The 23,167-nt window shown below is 27.6% G+C and overlaps 2 protein-coding genes across 4 annotated transcripts in view; both read right to left on the bottom strand.

Moving 5' to 3' along the window:
• Positions 1 to 23,167, bottom strand: part of LOC114132681 (semaphorin-1A) — a 234,473-nt gene that overhangs the window by 151,872 nt on the left and 59,434 nt on the right. The window contains exon 1 of one of the 3 annotated variants that reach the window (XM_050202245.1): positions 10,281 to 10,523. The exons of the other annotated variants lie outside the window; for them this stretch is intronic. The gene's annotated coding sequence lies outside the window, so the exon portion shown is untranslated. Of the gene's footprint in view, positions 1 to 10,280; positions 10,524 to 23,167 lie in introns of those variants that run through there. 3 annotated transcript variants of the gene reach the window in all.
• Positions 20,487 to 23,063, bottom strand: LOC126550497 (uncharacterized). The gene is made up of 5 exons (XM_050202252.1): positions 22,871 to 23,063; positions 22,573 to 22,795; positions 22,425 to 22,512; positions 22,115 to 22,345; positions 20,487 to 22,020 (listed from the first exon to the last, which is right to left on the bottom strand). Exons 2-5 carry the CDS (start codon positions 22,785 to 22,787, stop codon positions 21,895 to 21,897), a joined length of 660 nt encoding a protein of 219 aa, XP_050058209.1. The 5' UTR covers positions 22,788 to 22,795; positions 22,871 to 23,063; the 3' UTR covers positions 20,487 to 21,894.

Genomic DNA, 23,167 nt, shown 5'->3' on the forward strand with positions numbered 1-23,167 from the left:
GAGCTACTTAAAGATAGGTGAGTTAGGATATATTTATATAGATGAATTATGCTGTATTAAATTTCGAATCAGTTATTAGACATATTTTGAAAGTATTTGAAAAAATTAGTAAATAACGGGGTTTTTTATATGTACCTATTGTACCTATAAAGAATAAAATCTATTGAAAAATTAATAAAAACATCTAATAAAAGGTGTATAATCAAAATTGTATTGCATTAAAAAACTATGAAGTGCATAAAATAATACAATAAATGTCAATCCTACAGAAAATGAATATTAAACACTAAAAACTGAATTTCTTCGAATAATTTTTAAAATATAAATAAATAGAAGTTAATGGTTTGTATAGCGTAATACCGAATTTAAATTAAATATTTAAATATTTTGATTTTTTAACATTTAGAAACTATTTTATCATTTAGTATTGAAACATCTGTATAGCAATATAATAATTACTCAAATTAACCACTATAATGTTTTATGATCTTATCATAATAATATTATTATGTTACGTATAATTTACTTTTAATCATCTTATGTTTAAATTTAATTGTGCTTTAAAAGACACAAATACATACTATATTCCAAAATAGAATGTCTAGTTTTCTGAACGTTCTGACTTTTGACCAGTTTTCGTTTGGTAACCGAACCCAACTGTATGAGTTTAAACTGGATTTTATAGGCAACACTGGCCTCGAATTAGAAGTGCGATTGTATTAGGGGAGATCTTGGTAATGAACCACTGTAACTGTTGTCGACATTCACGGAAACTAGGTATTCTTATATGTAATAAAATAAAGTATCTGCTTCCTTATTCCTGATACAATTTTACGATAAAATTGTAATACATACTTCATAATTATTATAAGAATATTCAAACAAAACATAACAGTTTTTTTAATAAAAATGGTCAGAAAGTTTAATATAGTATAATATTTTTTATACTAGACTTAGATAGAGCGATATAGGCGATAACTAAGGCACCGTTTAAAATGTTAATTCATAGAATTATAAAAATACATTATAAGGGGAAAAAGACTGTAAATGAGATAGCAAAATTAAAGTTTTTCTACAGCTACCTATAAGTATTATAAATGTTTAAACGCTTGAGGGTGATGAGACAATGATAATGAAACGATACATAAACACAGCAAGCTCGTTCAGTAACATTATATAATATATCACGTTTCTATACAAGTTCACATAGATTTAATATGAAAATTTAAAATTCGACGTATGTGTAATATGTAAATTTTACACAGGCATTGACGAGATGAACATCACGAATTTCATAAATATTAATGTATTAAAAAGGGTGGGCAGGATTCAATGACGACTACCTATGTATTGAGCACGTGTCTCGCTTCACTCAGTTCACAACAAGCCTCTTGTATTATAATTATCATTACTTTACATTTTTGAAAGTAATGATAAATCATGACCTAAGTTGAAAAACGATTAAAATCGCATATTCTGAGACGTCTAAAACTTCTTTCACCCTTTACGTCTTTTGATAGATTTATTTTATGGAAACAACTAAAAAAATCAAAAAAACTACCTCTTAAAAATAACATTAAAATAAGGTTACCGTTATAAAATAGCTACATAACACGTTTGAAGTCATTTACTACCTATCTTATGACCACAGAAAATAAAATTGTTGAAACCATTGAAAAATAAAAAATAAATACCAATACATTCATCATTTCACTCAGAATCTAGAATTATTAAAATCCTTGATAAATAATTCGTGCCATTTCACATACAAGTATTTCAAATTATATACACGTATACCGTATACGTAAATACATTATATATATAAATGCTTACAATATTAATACAAAAAAATATCAAAGCCCATATTATATGTATAGCTAATAATTAATATTATACTATTAAAGTACAAAAATAAAGAATGACGAGATTTTTAAAAAGTGCCTACTGTACTAATGCGACCAAAAATTGGCTTCGAATCCAAGGTTTTTCTTGATTCCAAAAAACAAACACTTTAACCAAAAAAAGTCCCATCTGTCATTCCATAAATGGCCGATACATTGGGGCTAAAATAACCGTATGAAACTATAATAATCGCTTGATTAATACATATAAACGGTTTAAAATCGAATAACGAACCTAACCTATGTTATATAGTTCTAAGCTGGTAAACGATAAGTAAAATTGTTCGTTACGAAAACAACGGGAATCCTAATAATATTGCTGCAGTTAAGAACTTAAAAAATCGCGTAGAGGTGCTCCTGAGCAAATTAAAGACAAGCGCCTCGCAAACAATTATAGAACGAAGAGCTGCAGATCGCGATCTCCTAATGCGCGCACATTATTCTGAGTACAGACATCGCGCGAGGATTTACAACGCGATAGGTATAGTGACCATTGTAAGAATAATAAACTATAATGTACAGTCAATATAGTAAGACAATATACAATATTTATAATTCAATACAATAGATAATAAAAAAGACATTAGGCTGAGAGACAGTAGAGTTTTATAATCGTACCTAATCAGTGTGAGGTTTTCATTTTTTTTTTTACTCAGTCGATCTAAGCTATTTATTATGTACATTTTTTTTTTCGTGTTTCAAACCGTCTTCATCGCACAACGTCACCGTCGTCGTGGGCGCAGCGATATTTGGGCGGCGCGGGTACGACGACGACACGTGCGGCGGCGAACAGTCGCCGAAACGAACGCCCGAGAACAGCAGCCGAACAGAACAGCCGCCGCGCGCCGTGGCGGTGGTGCCGTCGACGACGACGACGACGACGACGACGATGACGACGGAACAGCGGCAGAGGAAACGGATGAAGAGAGAGGCAGCGAGCGAGCGAGCGAGCGAGAGACGCGGAAATGGGTGATACAGGAATTGTCGCGCGGGGTGAGGGGCGGTGTGACCGCCGCCGCCCCGGCGAGTTGACCGCAATACGGGCGGAGAGGATGACGGCGCGCGCCCGAGAGGATCAATAGCCCGCACTGAGCGCATGCGTCATTCGGTCGGACACGTGCTGCCGACATGACCGCCCCGCCCGCGCACCCATCGCCGCCAGTAAGGGCGCGGCGACGAATACGCATTAAAGCCCATAAATCGGTATACGACGCGCACATAGCGATTTAAACGACGTATTGTAATCGGTTTTAATTTGTATAATAATAATAATAATAATAATAGTAATATAACGTCGGACCGGGGCAGAGCATGACCGACCGTCGTCGTAGTGTGCGTCGTCCGCGCGGACGTGGTTTTATCGTCGCGTTTAATTCCGAACGATAGAATTATTTCGTAATAATATTTCACGAATATTAAACGACATCCGAATCGAAAAAACCGTGGCCAAGGGATAATAATGTCATGCTAAAAGTAAAACCTACCCTCCCCTCTCGCTCCCCCCCCCCCGCCAACACGATCTACCGACCCACTAACCCAACCCGCTTCCGCCACCAATCGCGTCGTCGTCGCATCCTTTGTTTTCCGCGCCACCCGACGGACGCTGTTTTTAACGCGCGTACACACATGTAACCGCACTCGTTGTGCGAGCGTCCGATAACAAAAAAAAAAAAAAAAATTTTAAAAAAAATTAACAATAATAACAATAACGTTATTGTTTTAACCATTTTAAATTATACGAAAAATATCAAGATAAAAATTACTCCGGAAACGTGTACAATGGAAATCATTAAATTATTTAGTCGGATACGCAACAAAAACCGTTTTTCGCAAACTTTTAATCTTACGCATATTTTTTAATCAAATAAAACCTCCATAAGACGTCGAAATGAAAATATAACATGCGTATACTGAAACACAACTGAACTGCAGATAAATAATTAAACGAATGCCAAAAAACTACGAGTTATTTATTATTATTATTTATGATTTTATGAATAATTAAATTATTTAAATTTTTTTTTCTTTTGCTACTAATATAAGGAATATTTTATCGTACTAAATTATTACAACTACTACCGATAACTTTCTCGTTCGTTTCATTATACTTTGATTTAGAAGCGTATATAGGTACAATCCATAGAAAATATAATTCCATAATTCAAATATATATATTGTTATACCTGTATTTAATGCCTCCCGAAAGTTCACTTAAATATTGGATAATTAAATCTATATCACCCTAGTACCTTACCACTTTAAATCACTAAATATTTATGGGCTATACAGCCCTTTAAGTAGATAATATCATCAAATATAGATTAGACAATGATAATAAACATGATTATATCCATAAGAATAAGTCACATAATAATGAAGATTAACATTAAATAGTGTTAAACCAAAACCAACAATTCCTATTATATTGTGTCAATTACCATATACCTGTAATTATATTTAAAATACAATAAACCTATTTTAGATCAAACCATAGAAAATTATAAACATAAATTAAAATAATAAAACTAGCTTATTTAATATTGAAAATTTAAACAAATTACATCATACTATACATAAAGTAATAAAAATTAAGGATAGTGAATTATTTAAAATTGAAAAGTTAAAATTAAATTAAAAACATTTAAAACACATATCGTATAAACTTAATAGTTAACAAATTTTATTTTAACTTCTGTCTATAGTTTAAAACGTTTAAATTCGAAACGATAATCATTATTTATTGTATCTTTATTCTTTATATTATATAAGTTATAAACTTTGTCTTTGATGAAATTATTGAATTGTATAGGATATAATACATTGTACAATGATGTGCAAAATATATAACATCCCTAAATTGATAAAATTCGAGGTATTAATTTCATAATACATATATTATGTATAATGTATATATAAACATCTTAACTATCTATATGTTCTTATTTTTTCGTATACCTAGTGTTAAAAACTACAATGATTCTTGAATAAACTATATTTTCATACCTGCAAGTTATAGTGTGACAGCAAACTTCTATCTTAAAAATATATTCATAAATTCGCATTTTTTAAAATAAATATATAATACAACTCACTATATTAAAATATTAATGTGTTGGAAAAACTGCACATTACAAGGTTACAAGGTTCTTTTTATAATGTCCAGGCTAGACTTTTACTAGATGGTTGGGTAATAAAATATAAAGTTTCCACAGATCCCATCACTTAAAAAAGTTTAAAAAACCGTGAAACAACCTACATTATAAAAAAAAATACCATATAGGCCCTTCATGCTATGTCGATGTTCCTGGTACTTTAGTAATACGAACTCTAATCTGATTACAATAACCGTATACCAATTGTATGTTAACGAATAACGTCCCTGAAGGGCTTTAAATTGTGGTGAAGCGTATAAACGGTAATCATATAAAAACTTATAACACACGACTAGACGAGACAGAAACGATAAGATAATAACAACTGTGCTTATTGAGAATATGAAATAATAATAATATTGTTATTTAACAATAATGTGAAAGTATTCAGACTACGCTGGTAATTTATGAATTCCCTTATAAACAGAAAAAATAATAACATTATTTACTAACTGTATTACGCTTGAATTTCATATATTATTAATTATTATAAAATTACATTAAATAAAATAATGCTATTAAGTTCAACAACAACGGTCAATTAAAATAAAATAAAAAGAATAAAATTATTTTTTAACTATTTAAAAATATTAACATAAAATTGATAGTAGTTTTGAATATTTCTAAACTATTTAGATACAAGCCTATAATTAGGTAAAAATAAAATAAAATAATTCAAACCAAAACATTAGGATAATTATTATTTTAATACAAAATAAAAAAATATAAATTGATTCACTAAATGATCGGAAAAAATAATATAATGTACGTGAACAAAAGACAAATGTTTTGATAAACGCTCTTTTCCTTTCAAAATTTATGTAATTTTAACGTCATTTACAAACTACAAAATACTACAAGAATTTTTATTTTTATTTTATCATCAAATTTAACGAATACACTTATTTAACACAGACCACAACCAACAATTAATTCATTTACTTTATTTTTATTCCAAAATGCCTTATAAATTATTCAATGCAAATGTAATCATTGTATTTTAATATTATATACCTATAAGATTAAAATATATTATATATTATTATAATATGTAATATTATAATCAAGAAACAGAAGCAAAGAAATTTTAAGAACTCGTCTCACCATGCTCGCACAAGCAAATTATTTTATACATTTTCAAGGAAACAGTAATTTTCTTCTGTCTAAAAACACAAGTGTAACAAATAGAGAAATTATGGCGTATTTTTATTCCATAAAATGTACAGCAAATTGATCTAGTAAAGCGATAAAGACGCTAAAAATATTATCGAATTCAGCAAGTTTATAATTATATACCTCAAAATTCTAAACATTAAAAAATATCATTTAAGAATTGTGATAATATATTTTTGAAAAATAAAAATCAAAAAAATATCAACTATGGGAAAGTTTATCTCAGGTATACTTTATAATAGGTTCAAATCCGTTTACAGAATTATTTTTGCTTCACTAAATAATTCGCAATAAGTAAAAAATAATACACGTCGAAATTCCTAAGTTGCGCGAGTGTACTAGACAAAAAAGAAAAAATACCGTTTCAAACCCCTTAATTCAAAAATAAAAAATTTATTATACGTGATTAACCTTGAATTAATAATTTAAATTTGTAAAACTTTAACTTATTTGAAGTTTATCAAAATACATTTTAAAAAATACCTTCAAAAAATAATTATGATATTTTATCAGAATTTAAACTTGGTTATACTTAAAGCTGTTTTTTCGAATACCTCGCTGCAAAATCCAAATTTTACATATATTTGATTAGAGTTACTTTACCAACTTCAAATCTAATAATATGTTACTATGTTACACTCGTATTTTGAAAAAGTTTTACTTAACCTACACGTCAATGTCTAAATAGTTCACATTCAAGTATAATCTATAAACGGATTATACATTATATTTAAATTGTCAATAAACACATTTTAATACACATTTTTTAACATTAAACAAGTACATTTCAATTTTCAATTATTTCGTACTTGATGGACACAAATAATATTAAATTATATTTCAATGATAAAGGTATTATATTGTATTGAATTAAATGTATTAACAAAGACATAATATTAAATTCGTCATCCTTAAAATTTATCATACTAAATATTAAATATTTTATTAGCATCCCTTATATACTTCATACACACAAATTATCAATAACGAAAAATAATGTATCAACGTACATTACTTAAACCTTATAAATGTATACCATTTGTAAAAAAATAAAAAGTTTAAATTTTTCTTTTTACAATAATTGAAATTCGAGTTAAAATTAAAAGAAATTTGTTAAATCAAACTTAGTTTTTTTTTTAATATTTATATTATATAGGTAATATATAAGTATTAATATTAATATTTATTATAAAAATTGACGACAAAGAATGTAACTGATTGCATAATTGAACATTGTACATTTGTACCTTCTGATTATACAAATAAACTAGGTAAATAATATTATATTATATAGGTAATATATATGTATTAATATTAATATTTATTATAAAAATTGACGACAAAGAATGTAACTGATTGCATAATTGAACATTGTACATTTGTACCTTCTGATTATACAAATAAACTAGGTAAATAATATTATAATATATTGTTATTTAATATGAACCACCTAATCAATTTAAAACTTTCGAAATCCATCTAATTGTAAATATATAACACAATATTGATTTCTGTACAATGTAATATCTTATATTATTACATAATATATGTAGTCTGTATAAATAACAATATCAATAACGATTATTAATCGTAATTCATAATTTCATATTATAAAATATCATAAGTTATAATAATATTTTATTTAGTCAAATGTATAAATAAATACACTTTAAGTATACCAAAACATTATAATTCTACATTCAAAAAATGTATTAGATATTATATGTTTAATTCATAAATACTAAAAACACTTTTATTAAAAAATATTACGAAATAAAATGAAAACAAATAAAAAATTGAAATATTCGAAAAATATTTACTCAAGCACCTATAAACAACTATAGACGAAAAATAAATACTAAGACCAACAAAAACAATACATTCTAAATTTCTAAAGTAGGTAATCAATGAACTTTGGAAACCAGACATTACATAACTGATATTTAAATTTGATACAATTTTTTATGGATCATAATGTCTCACGATGTTCAGAAACATTCAAACATTTTTATAGCATGATGTCATTATGTACACGTTATAGGAATACGCAGAGGTATCTCACCCCTTTAAGTATTAGAACAGTCTTTTAAACCGGTTTTTTAAACCACTCCACCGACTACACTATATTTCAGTGTCACAGAATGTTTATAAATCGATCACGTAATTATTAAACTCGAGACTAAAATTTGTAAATAAAATTATTTGAATATTTTATTGAAAATACCAAGGTAATTCAGCAATTCAGCCTCTGCGTTTTAATAAAATAAGTAATAACCAAATATTACTTCCTAATTTTCTAGTCCCTTTTGATGCACTAGATGGAAGTTGCACACCAACAATGTTTATAAATGCGATTATTTATTCATAGAGTTCACAAGTAAAACCCTTTGTAGACAGCAAACTTTGAATAAATTACCTACACAGCGGAAGGAAAATACACAGGTGTCTCTGTAGAATACATCCAGATATCCACTTTCAATGCCGGATAAAGATACGTTGTCATTCTAAATAAAAATTTCAATGCATTATTGATACAATGTATGCATTATCATAATGCTTCAGAATGAATATATTTTGTGCAAAGAATATTATGCAATCAAATATTATACCCTTTACCATGTAAAATACGAAAATTGTTCCAATATTAATTCATACAGAAAACCCGCAGAGACCTCGAAACACAATATAAAGGTAGGCACGGTTACCAATCGAACATCCAGAGTAAAATATCTACATTGGAAGTTAAAACAAAATTACCCCGTTAACCCCGGGTGCATATTCTCGATCCGTTTTGGTCGTGTGTAATCTCAGTTATTGCCTATGTTTAATCGTATATATTCACCAGAGACGCGTTCAAAAATGATGTATTTTCGTGACAATCGCCACAAGTCTAAAATGAGTTTTTTTTTTGTGTAAAAAAATATATATTTATAGGACACATGAATTCAACATTTTGGATAGACGATCCTTAATTTTTTGTTTTACCCCTATAGTTTAAAAGTGCACCGGCATGCAGCTGGTGTGGGTACACTCCCAGTACAACAATAATAATTTTATAACATACCTACTCCCTCGACGGTTGATGGTACACAAAACCGGCAAAACGACGCTCGGGGGAGAGGGGGGTGTCGTATATCGTACCCCGAACATGACGACGTTATGATAATATTATATTACATCACTTGGACAATAAATGTCAGTCGGGTAACCAAACAAACGATTACGACGACAACATCACACGATTGGATGCCGACGTGAACGTGAAGCTGGACGTTAGCTTTTTTCCAGAGCTTCAAAACGTCGTGGTCGTTGGACCAGCCTGATCACTTCGTAGACTGTAACAATACTTGATTACGTAAGAAGTGACGACCGTCGAAACAAAACCCCACAACGACAACGGTAATGTTTTTAAAAATAAATAATAACCAAGTTGAATACGTCACAGACAATACGACCCAAGTCGGTACTTGTGAGCATTTAAACACTCGGCCGACCCGCCACGCCGTCACTGCGAGGCAGTGCGTGAAGGGTTCCGAGTCGAATGGCAAGAAATAAAAAATCCTTTTTTAAAAACGTGCCCTACTCAAATGAAATCATGCGAAAATAGCCCGGTTCGTCTCAGAAAGTAAAAACCAAACTCAAATATTATGCAAAATAGTGCGACGTAAAATTACAGATTTGACTACCTATGTGGTGACGTTAAAAACAAATTTGTTACAGGCTGAGCTCTTTTTAGGACGGCGCAAAACAACGCGTTTAATAATAATAATAATAATATGTAAACGACGGCCGAAGTCCTCTGCCCTATTGGCCTAATAATAATTATTAATATTTAAATTAGTAATGTCGTTTTTGTCACGCAATACGACGACGACACACTACAACAACAGGTCTACGACGACGGATATTGTTATTATTATCGTTGTTGTCGTCGTTATTATCAAGATAACAAAACCTATAGAGACCTCGCGTGTTGTCCGAGAACAAGACGTAGGCTGCTGCTGATCGTGATAATACGACTACTACTACAACTCTTAACCGCTACTTCACTCACCATAACGTTATTTTTGTTATTGTTGTGATTATTGCCGTTGTTGATACCGTTAATCAGCGTGCGGGTGTCTTGAGCGTCGGCACGAACGGTACGACACGGACGAACGGTACGCGGTACGAACGACGCAAACGACTGGAGCAGCAGTAGCAGCAGCAGCTGACGGAGGCGACCGCGACCGACGACCGTAGACACAAAAACTCGTCAAAACACGCCGGCCGTTTATTTACATCATCTGTTCCGTTCCGTATCCATCATTGGCACAACATTATTGATTAGCGGGCACAGCCGACCGCCCAGTGCCGGCCGGTGCACGGTATTTTCCGCGCGCCCGAATAACCGTGCGCGACGTCACGCGCGCCGCGTGCGCATTGCGCGCAGTGCATTGTGCTATTCGGGGCCAGATGTTGGCGACGACGGGAAAATATGTGTACCAAAAGTGCAGTACTGCAGCAGTGGTTGGCTTGACGAATATCAATACCTGTATAATATAATCGTGTGCGGTTGGAACTAACTATAATCGTGAATTCGTCTTACGTTCTGTTCTCGCGATCACGGCCTTTATGAAGTATAAATATCGAAATAACGTACTTAAAATAATATATTATTTGTTTGTTTTACATAAATTATACCTATATAATATTATTATTGTATACTGCTCCTTGTCCGTCGTGAATATCAGACTTGGACATCCTGCATAGTGATGGCTATAATATTATACGTACCTTACCTTATTGGGGAATGGGGAAAAGTCCTTAGAATTAAACCTGACCATTATACCGAAATATATATAATATATAATGTAATAGCAAAATACATCATTATTATTTCCAAATTATTGCGTGATTATAATCGTCATACTATTCTTGACGTTTACGTTGCTGGTCACGCGACGAGGCGAGTTCGGCCGGGCCACGCTCGAATAATTATAATTGTATGCGGAAAATAAAATCAAGAGCTCGTCGTTGTACGGCCCTTATACACATATATAGATACTGTTTGTATAAATATGTTTGTAAAACTCCTAAACGAATGCTCGAGAAATTAATATATTGAGTTATGTTATAGAATGTATTATGCAGATGGAACGAAAACACGATACGACTATATTATAAAGACCGTATTAGTATTTAGTGTATAGGTATACTAGACTACTAGGTAATGTGGTATAAATACGTAAAAGTGTCTGTGCGAACGATGAAGACTAGTGAAATAAAATTAATACATGTCTGAAAATATGTTGTTATACTCAATATAAACGTACTTACGTACATGTCTAATGTTCTTACATCCTATACATAATAATGTAAAACTGTAACAAACTCAAAACTGTATAAAGTAAATACCTATACCTACCAGCAACCTACCTATTTATAAATTAATTTATCCGATAATTTGTTATACTAATCTAAACACGATTTATAAATAATCAGTTTATAACTATGTCCGATAGGTTTTTGTAACATGTAATAAGGTTTTAAAAAATTATTCATTTATGTATTCATGGGCCCGACATATTATGTATACGACTACATTTTTAAGCTATATACATAGTAGAAAATAGTAAATGCGTATATAAAAACAACCAATTAAGTAATTAATAATAATTTTAGGTTTTAAAAACAAGCATAAACTTTATTATTCATTATTTGGCTCTTATATTACTACAAAGCTGGATTAAAGTTTCTAGAGTCATGTTTGCACATGTGTAAGCACATTCACATTAATGGACTAGAAAAAGACATCTTTATCCCTTTTAACAATTAAATTGCCTTTTTGGCTATTTATTTTTAAAAATAGCATGCTTTACACAAATTAATTTACAAAAACAATTTAGAATCTACAAATAAACAAAACAATTTTAATTTTAAAAAAAATAAATAAATGACATATTAATAATATTATAACATCTAAATTTTACTCTTAATAATTTTTAAAAAAAAGTCAAGTTTGAATATTATTAAATTAATAAATAATTGTTAATTATTATTTTTTTTTTCAATTGTAATTTCAAAGAACAAAACTTATTACATATATTAAGCAAATTAGATTTGTCAGCTATTTCTGTTTCGCTTATATACCTGTAACATTTTGTCCATTATTCATACAATACTACAATGTATTTACCTAATTAAAATACAATTTATACGGATTTTGTTTAATAAACTCTTTCTATAATACATATACCTAGTACCATAAGCACAATTCGAAGGACTTTAAGACTTTAATAAGCCTCAGGCCTCTTCGAAAAAGTGTATAAAATCCAGTTATAAATTCTTTATAAATAATAAATTCTGGTAAAAAAATAATTTTTATTTTAAACATAAATTACAGTTTTAAGAATTCAATAAAAAAACCTTTTATACTTAAACAAACATTTTGCAAAGATATCACTCTTTGGTCCCTGAGTTATACCAACTATCGACTAATAAAATAATAAATGATGAAAAATCTCAGATATATATGTTGTTAATATACCATCATACATATTGATAATAATATGCACTATATAATTTATTTTTATTTTCAGATTTTGTGTATTAGTATCAAAATGTATGATTGTTTAATCCATTATACTAGTAAACGGCGATGGATGAGTAAATAAGTATAGAAAACAATAGTAAAGAGAAAAAAGCGATAAATGAATTTGATATACTCTGCAGCTGTTTTGAAATACCTAATAAAATAAATAAATTTGTTGTACCTACACTACTGAGTGTAGAACACTCTAGTGGAAGGTGTATCCACCAATCCGCACTAAATAATTTAACGTTGACTTTAGTAAACACAACGTCATAGGTATAGCTACAATTAGTCAATTACGTATAGCCAATGCGTTTTAACATTATAGTTAAATTAGGATTAAATAATGATTGATCTACATAATATGTTTGTACCTTATATATACGTATAATAATATATTACTACAATACTATACCTACGAATTGCTGTCTATTGTCTAAATATTTATTGCAGGCTGTATAGTTATTAAATATTAGATTTTATTATTGAATATCATTAATAATGTATCAAACAGTAAAATTTATTTTAAAAATCCTATTATTATATTCGTCTTGAGTTTGTCGAAATTTTAGTCGATATACTGAATGATTTTTTTATAGGGAAACACTCATTACTTCAATATCCATAAAAGTTTTGAAAATTTTTTTTACATAATATTTCCAGTTAAAATAAAACAAATATTGCTTAAAAAATTATTTTCTTTATACATAAAAATTGAAATTTGGATGAGTAGCCTATCAGTTATAAGCAATTCAATTTTAATTAAACGTAGTATAGTACCTAGACCAACATTTTGCGGGTATCTCAATACCATACCACTCCGCTCACATAAACTTTAAATACTTTTAATCAAGATTGAGATTTTAAAGCACTTATAATTGAATTAATATGCGCTATAATGGTTAAATTATAATGTATAACCTTAAATATCGCTAAATTCGTACTAAAACTACGATAAAAACAACAAAAAAACTAAAAATGTTCTTTTTGTCATTTTAAATAATTTTAGCATTTTTGTAACAAACGCTGTACACGAGTCGATTATATTATATATTAATACAGTATACAACGCTTTCAACACTCGTTTGACGACAATCACATCTGCAAATGATAAAAAAACCTCATCAAAATCAGCAGGTATATCAGAGAGTCCGTTTACATTATTTACATATAAAACTAAAAAAAATATTTTTCAAAAACATTTTTATTAAAACGTTATTTAATAAAATAAAACCAAATTTATTAAAAACAGGTAAAATGGAAAAACTCAAAAAGTCCAGAAGTAACACCAAAATCGTATGACGTTGTCATTAAAAAACTTTAATAAATTTTGAAATAAAGAGTGTTATTTAATAAAACAATCATCTGGTGTATTATATGTCTAGGTATCTAATTTTATCTAAATTGCATAGGTATTAAAATAAATAATAATAGTTATAAAGTAGGTATAACTATTATATATAAAGTATGGAGACATTTTTAATTTTTTAATTGACTGCAATTGAAGAAACTATAGTTTATTTTTCATTCATTTCAAATAAGCTATCTCAAAACAACAAAATAGCAGGTATCTACTCATCATTTATTTTAAGATTATTTCACCAAACATACCTACTATGTCATCATAATACACATCGCTATTATAACTGCTATTATTCACCGTCCATTATTACCAACGCCATCTCTCTTCACGCCCCTTTTACTCAAACTTCTCCTAACGACGCCTTTCTTAGTACCTATATAATATTAGTACAACAAGTTATAGTGAAGTCCCAGGTGAGACATCCTTGTTAGCTGTCTTAATTACTAACTTGTATTCAAGATGAAGTTTTAGAAATAATAAATATAAAATAATGTATGTTGTTTAAACTTATAAAACTTACAGTAGTCAACACTCAACAGTGATCTTCTAATTGCCAATCTAATCTCTGAAACAATATAGGTATACCTATTTGCAATTATCCCGCTGGTGGCTAAAATGATCTTGAAGCTTACATAATTTAACTTAAACTTCAGTTAATAGATCGAATAATACGTACCTACTAAATTTATATTTTATGTGATGTTAACTAATAGCAATTCCTATAATATAATATATATTATCATCCATACGTCATATTAAATTCATTACATAATTTAGACAAATAAATACACACCTAAAGAATGAGATTAAATATTTTAAGAAAATAATTCTCTTACTGCATGGTGAGAGACACTTTTGTTTTGAATTTAATATTTAAGTATAGGTTATAATATATATGCCTATGAATTAGTAATAATATTATATCCTAAAAAAATGAACTAATACTAATCAATAATACCCATTAGAATATTAGATATCAAATATCTTTGTAAATTCAATAAAAAAAAAAAAAAAAAAAACGGAATAAGAGACGGTTTTATTATTGCGAAATACTCGGCTGTATATGTCCTGCCATCCTAATGGTCAATTCATATAGAATCAAAATAAAGATAAATTTAAAAATATACTACACATAAAATAAGATTTTTTTTATAAACATTTTACATTTTGCATTTTGATAAAAAACATAGGTACTCAAAAGTTTTACCGACCTGTGGAACAGAATATTTTTAAAACACATGAATTTTTTTTGTGTGTTTGGCATTATTACTATTTTTACACACCACGTAACAATAACCGAGATACGTCGTACCTACATGTAACCTAATGCCCGACACATTGCTAAATACTGCTGCAAATGACTCCGACATGATAGAAATAACTAATGAAATATTATTTAGCCAACATGCATCAACTGCATATACATATATAATTTTTATTTCTTAAATAATAATATACATTTTAAAGACAAATTTTGTTTTAATTACAAAAATGTAGATAATTGGATACCACTCTGTTATACATTAGGTGTCGAGTGACTGAGTGAGTCACTCTATGGGTGTATTAAATTTGAATTCAATAATATATTATATACGAAAAACTATTCTGAGCGGAGATGGTCTATAGACATTCAGCCCATGTCATTAAGTATTTTTCATGATGTGTTTTTTTTTTTTTATAAAGCTCTCTAAATAAATTCACTTATTTTAGTATTAGTATTACGAAAGGCCAATACAATTTCTTCCAAAAATATTGCATTTATTATATTATTAATATTTTATCATTATATAATAATATTATATTTATACCATATTATATCAACTTACATTATTTAAAATTTAATATTATCTTTCTAGCTGTACCTAACTAGTTTCTGTAAAACTAAAAATAATCAAACATTCCTACGAGTATGCATCGTCATCTTTTTAGTATTTTATATTTTTTGAATATAATTTTACTTAAATTTTTTTTTCTAAACATTTATTAATATATGTTAAATACTTTTCAATACTATAATTTTGGTATTAGAGATAATTAAGTAGATGTCAGGTGATATATTATTTTAATTATTTTTTCACAAGACATGTTTGCTGTTTCTAGTTAATTTAACCAGGAATCATAACGTAGTATGTTTGAATAATCATATCAGTTCTATAAACATCTCACTTGCATATACATAAATACATTTAATGTACAGACAATAATATTACATGTTATGTACTCAGAGATGTATTTAAAATTATTCTTTATTATATAATTGAGAATTCATATAAATTATATATTAGATGTATAATTCAATAAATATATTCATTCCATAATAACAAAAATCATGTTGTTTCATTTACATCTATAAATAGAAATATGTGATTTGTATATGAGGAACCTACATAGTTTCAATCACCTAACCAAATTAAAAATGTGAATGTACATAAAAAATAGAGCAGAATTTCAGGATAAAAAAATGCCTAATGAGAAATGTATCTGACCCCGTATAAATACACCATGGAATGAACAATTTTTTCCATTTTAAACAGACTACGAGAGGGGACCACTGTATCTCAGGTATCAAAAGCCTAAGGGAATACATTTTGAAATTTTTTCCAACACGCATTCAAGCGTGTAAATAACATCCATTAAATAATTTATATTATCGCTTGAGCATATTATATTTAATCGAACATCGATCAGCAATTGGCAGACTTAAAGGTAGGCATGAAAGCATTAGCATTCCCTCATCTCCAATACACGTGAATTAGCTCTCACATTTTCAAAAGAAGTAAACATTTTTTTTTCTTTTAGTAATCCAATTCATAAACTTAGTTTTTTCTATGGATTATTCTCTCCCAGAGTCAAATTCAAAAACTAAAATATGTAGAATAAAATACAATACACAAAAGTCGGTCAAGTGAGTACCGCTATGCTGAACATTAGGTGCCGTGTGGATCACTATTATATATAATAGGAGTATTAAATTTGAATCCAATGATAGGTATCATTGTGTACAAAAAACGATTCTGAACGGAGATGATTTGTTAGCCTAGGATATAATTTCCAGTGGTTGCTGAAAAAGGTGGTTTATATTTCAATGACCTGAATACACCAAAATGTAAGTTATTTTATAATTAGTGTCAGCCAAATGTATGGAAAATCTTGTATTAAATTTTCAACTCTTAGCTACTTATAATATAAAAAAATTATGAATTATACCTACAAAATAATTTGCAAATATTCATGATTTTGACAATATTTAAACTTCAAACGCTAAAAAAAAAATTTTGCAAATGTACTCCTATAAATTTTGAATCACTATAATACTAACTTATGAGGAACTTATTGTATTAAATTTTCAAGCCAAAAAAATTTATCGATATTTATAAAAAAAAAATTAAACAAAAACGAATATTTCAAATTCCTAAAAATAGCATTAAAATAAGCGAAATATTTTGAAAATTAAATGATGTAACGAAAATGCCAATCTAAATAACTGGTGAAAATTTCAAGTATGTACGACTTATACTTTTTGAATATAACAAGTATTAAAAATCGTTTGAGGATAAATCGTTATCATTACGCAATTTCGTAAAAATTTAAAATTAAACGCACATAACTTTTTTTCTATAATGACGTATAGAGTTTTCTCTATGGCTATTTGAAGGAAAACTTATGGAAAACTAAGTGTTGAATTTTTTAACATTAGATATAAACACAAAAAATTTTATGATTTTTCAAATACAAAATTACTTGCAAATGTTCGCAATTTTGGCGTATATCGTCAAAAGTTAAACTAAAAACGCTTATAAGAAAAATCGAAAATTTCAGTAGTCTATAAATAGATTTCAAAATATTTTGAAAATTTAACTGTACATACATAACACTAATATTAACATTTGGTGAAAATGTCAAGTATTTACAGTAGTTATTTCCATTAGTTTTTGAGTTACAACTATATAAAAAAATCGTTTTGGTCGAAAACTGGTTTTGCATAAAAATTCCCATTTTTCCGTCACTTTTTTTTTGTTTATCTCGATTTATTTAAAAACTGTTTGAAAATTCTTTCTTTTGACCACTATAATACACCAAGGATATTCACTTTTCCATCGGAAACCACTCCTGAAGTTTGAAATTGAAGCATTATTACGCCTAGTTATGCTGTACACAGATACAAAAAAACACACACACATTATTGTAAAATCAATACATTCATCACTTCGTTCAGAATCTAATACTTATGTACTGATATCATCAAATATTATATTTTAGTTAGTTTTAATATTATATATATATTATATTATTGTACTCATCGCACTGAACATTATTTTTAAAAATATAATATACATTAATACAAACATTACGCGGCGTTATAGATAGGCAATTCAGCTACATTACGGCCGTGGATCAATTATTTTTTCTATTTATACAGCCAATCATAATCAGTTCGACAGGACTGCTCAATCTCTGCTTACTTCTCGATTTCTGCTAGCATTCCTCGAAATAAACAACTACCTATCTAGAATAGCGAGTAGATACAATACATAATTTATTGTTGAGCCTAGTAATATAATAATATGTAAAAGACCATACTCGAAACGTAATCTCAATTCTGCAATAACATTGTTGTTTCCTATTTATACAAATTGTATACAATTCATAAATAATTTTGTTATACCTATTTACACTTTATATTATGTATATTATATAGGTACCTACGTGTTTAGTTATAATCATTACACGTCGGGTGTTTATAGAGCTTGTCTTGATTTATTAGATATGATTATATGAAATTATAATTTACAAAATTAGATAGTACATATTATATTATACCTACTGGCTACTATAAACACATTACACTATCTATAAATAAGTATTATATATATTGTTTAAAACAACCAATATCAACTACCTACCCATGCATTGTAAAATAAACATCATGCTTATTAGATATTACTTATTAATTATTACTATTACTAGATAGCAGTTTTAAGAGAGTGCTCGAGGCATACGTCAGGACTACTGCAATATATTAAAGTAGGTACCTGAACAGTGAACATCTCGAAAATTTTTTCTTTCCTTTGCCATAAAAAAAAATTGAATTTCGTTGAGATTTAGTTTAAAATCTTTTTTTAGTCAAAACTTATAAATACTAACAAGTAACTATCATTACATCAACCAACAACTTACAAACTACTTTTTCCTCAATGACCAAAAAACAATAATTATAATACTTATTATCTATTTTAACCAGTTTAAGAATACATTTTTATGATTTTTAAACATTAAAATATTGAATAGTAACTTATAATGTAATATTTCAGTATATTATATTTGTTTCAATGACATTTATGAAAATAATGGTTAGTCGATTATTAGGTTAATCTAAGGCCTTGTGGGTAAAAAATTGGAAGTTGAATAATAGTGACTTGATACCCAGATGGCCAGCATTAAGAAACTGCTGACAGATTTTTTCAGACAGAAATTTACAATAGTAAATTGTCAAAGAACGCTGAAATAAAAAAATTGGACAAAATCTCCTAATGTTTAAAATTTTAAATGAAAAATAAAAAACAATACCTCGTGTGATTACCGCATGAAAATCAAATAATTAAACACATTCCGAAAAATTAATTGGCCAAGGAGGAAGTACCATGGTGTTATAAAAAGAATAATGAAATCAACAATAGAACCTCAAGACTAATCAAAGTAGATTCACTGAATAACAATTTTTTGTGCAAATGTAAATTATATTGTATTTTTTTATACACAATATACTTATTTTAATTATTTACTGCACTGCTATTATCTTTTGTGATTTATATACTCATACAATAATAATATTTAGATGTATAATTTTATAATTAATACTGCTAAGCATAGGTCATAGCCATTCAAGCACGTAAATAAAAGTAATAGTGTCAAATACATGTATAAATATCTAAAGGATATGGCTTATAAAAGTAATACTAATTATTTTTAACATTTTGATTCTACTATTTGCAATATTGTACTAACTAAATACATATTTCCATTGTGGCTTAAAAATTAAGACAATTCTGTTGTTATATTATATTGTTTGCTATCACTCTTAGTCTCACAAAAAAAAAAAAAAATCGATACAAAACAAAGCTAAGAAAATCATTTAGCATGTATCAATTATAGTAGGTACTAATTGTTAATCACTAATCAAAAGTAGGTAACCATTTGAAAACAATTTGTCAAAAATGAGCCTCTGGCAAAAAATTTATTAAATTTAAGGCTTTATAGATCTTATTTGTTTTATACATACCTTATCCTATTATATAATGCATTTTAAAAAATATCAAGAATAATTTTTCATACGTTAAACTTTATTTAGCTTCAAAAATCAAAATGTAATGCTAATGCTGATTTTTTTAAGACTTCTCACTAATAATTCTAATCCTATAAATATTTATTAATATATAAATTAAAATACATATGTATTTAGTTTGGTAAGTACTTAAATTAAATTAATACATTTTAACACATATCATAATATAATTTACTCACACTCATACTCATGATTTATAATATTCATTTAATAATTAAATATATCAGACAAAATTTTTATTAAAATTATTTTAACAGAATAAAATATAATCTCATAGAATAATAACATTATAGAATAATAATAATTAAAAAAAAAAGTTAAATAATTTTTATTTATTTATAAATCAGTTTAAAATTATCAATGATTATGAAAGTTAAATTTTTAAGATTAAAAATATTCTTGTAGTATACTATAAATTTAGGATAGTTACTTTTGTCACACAGAAAAATAATACATTATAATTTATTACATAGAATAACATAATAAGTTAATTAAACATAAAAACTATGGTTAAACAGACCAGTAAGTGAATACTCAATTTTAAGTACTTAATACATATATTTCAAAAAAAAAAAAAATAGAAAATATTACTAAATAGCATTTTAGGCCAATACCTATATATTAAGATGTTAAAACAAAATTGTGTAAGAAATATTAAAAACATAACAAAGTAGATAAAAACAAAACAAAAACAATATTATGATTTAATGTTTGTTTAATAAGTCCACTAGTTACCAAAATATACTAAATACTTGAAATTTAAAACACATTTTTGGTACTAACAATAATAAACTCTTCAACAAACAAAATATTTATAATAAATCAACATCTATACCACTAATTATTATTTTATTAATATAATAATATAATTACTTAAAATTCTAGTTAAATGTTACTCAGGGAAAACAATAAATTTAAATATACACCCTGACTGGCACATTCAATTTTATGAAGAAAATATAGTATATTTGAAAATAAAAACAATCAATAAAAGACCACTGACTTCTATACTTTACCAGATAAGCAGCTCATGTCATCAAATTAATTTTATTGCAAATTATAACATAAATATTACAGCAATTTTAATGAAAATGTTTCTAAAATTCTTATACCAAATATGGTAGACAAACTTTAGAAATTATTATTACTGTTTTTTTTTTTTTTTTTTAATAGCTTCCAATATCTAAATTAATACAGCTCAACTATTTCAACTATTTATATAAATAATAACAATAGTAAAAAAAAAAAATATATGTAATATATATTATTTTATATTCTTTGATTTAGAGTAGCTCATCTAGTATATTTATACATGTTTAAAATATATTGTTTTATAATATGTTAAATATTATGGTATAGAAATCTGTGTGAAGAGACAAATAAAATATTTACATGGATACTGATTTTAAAAAATTAATTTCTCTTTGGATATTATTCCTAGCCACTGATTCATATTTATCTCTGAAGAATTTTGTCGCGTATATGTTAGGAATTTGTAGAAAACTTTCAAGAACCTGTCAATAAAACAAAATTTACAAATGAAATAAAATTATATCAGAACAACAGATAGTCAACACTCAACAGTACTAGAATTTAAATGAATGTTACCTTTATACGTAATTCTTTATAAGTTTCTTCATCGAGGAAAGCATATTCTTCTCGAACATGATTTGTGTATTTTTCATAATCAGCCGGTCCCATACCTAAGATGGCCATGTCTACATCCAAAAAGTAATGTTTATCCTCACTTCCATAACATCCTTCAGTTTTATGTTCTTCTGTACTATTAATCGCACCAACTTTTAATAATGAAATAACATTGTCACACAAAACTGAATCCTGAAACAAAAAAAATATCTATGTTTAAAAATCAAAAATATAATTACATATTATATAAATTCAAAATACAAACATTTACCATATTAAGTTTTGATTCTTCAGAGAACTTTCGAAAATGATTTATATTATCCTCACTGCAGTCAGATAACTTAGGATTGTATTCAAAACTAAAAAATGTATGAATATGTTTTATTATATGTAATCAAGACTTCAGTGTTCCTACTTACTATCGAAATATTAAAGCTAAAATTACTGCATTTGGATTTTTTACTAAGCTTCTGGCAGTTTCAAATTGTTGCAAACAATCATTTAGATCATCCAAACCATGACATCGACGGTCAGGTGCACTGTAACGATCCAACAAAGATCTCACCCAAACATCTCTTACAGACTCGTGCACATCACTCGACAGTGATCCAATAAAATATTTTCTTAACATCATGAAGTTTCCTAATCAGGACAGTGAACCAAATATTATAATATTAATGTGAATAACACAGTGTACAGAGGGATAGATTCACTCACTCTTTTCAGTGCTCAGCTGTGCAGGAGAGTACACAAGTTTAATTATTGATTTTTGAATACAAAGAAAATTGAAACTACTATTAGGTAGAATTTCTCATAGTAAAACTTATACTAACAAATGTAAACTTTCTCTTCTCTCTTTAAATATTATCGATGTTAAATTTGAAAATAGAAAGTATAAATAATTACGAAACTAAAAATTGAGTGAAAAAATCAAAAGAATAATAATTGTGATTTGTAAAGTTTAAAATTAAATTTCATGAAAGGCTATTAAAACATATTTGTTGTATCGACGTT

This window comes from Aphis gossypii, chromosome 2 (assembly GCF_020184175.1).
Source record: "Aphis gossypii isolate Hap1 chromosome 2, ASM2018417v2, whole genome shotgun sequence".
Taxonomy (NCBI): Eukaryota; Metazoa; Arthropoda; class Insecta; order Hemiptera; family Aphididae; genus Aphis; species Aphis gossypii.

What these genes read in the sequence shown, in the direction of transcription:
- LOC126550497 (XM_050202252.1), bottom strand. Translation starts at nt 22,787, where the DNA reads ATGATGTTAAGAAAATATTTTATTGGATCACTGTCGAGTGATGTGCAC. An exon ending in TTAGCTTTAATATTTCGATA is followed by an intron (nt 22,513 to 22,572) that starts GTAAGTAGGAAC and finishes TACATTTTTTAG; the next exon opens with TTTTGAATACAATCCTAAGT. An exon ending in AAGAATCAAAACTTAATATG is followed by an intron (nt 22,346 to 22,424) that starts GTAAATGTTTGT and finishes TTTTTGTTTCAG; the next exon opens with GATTCAGTTTTGTGTGACAA.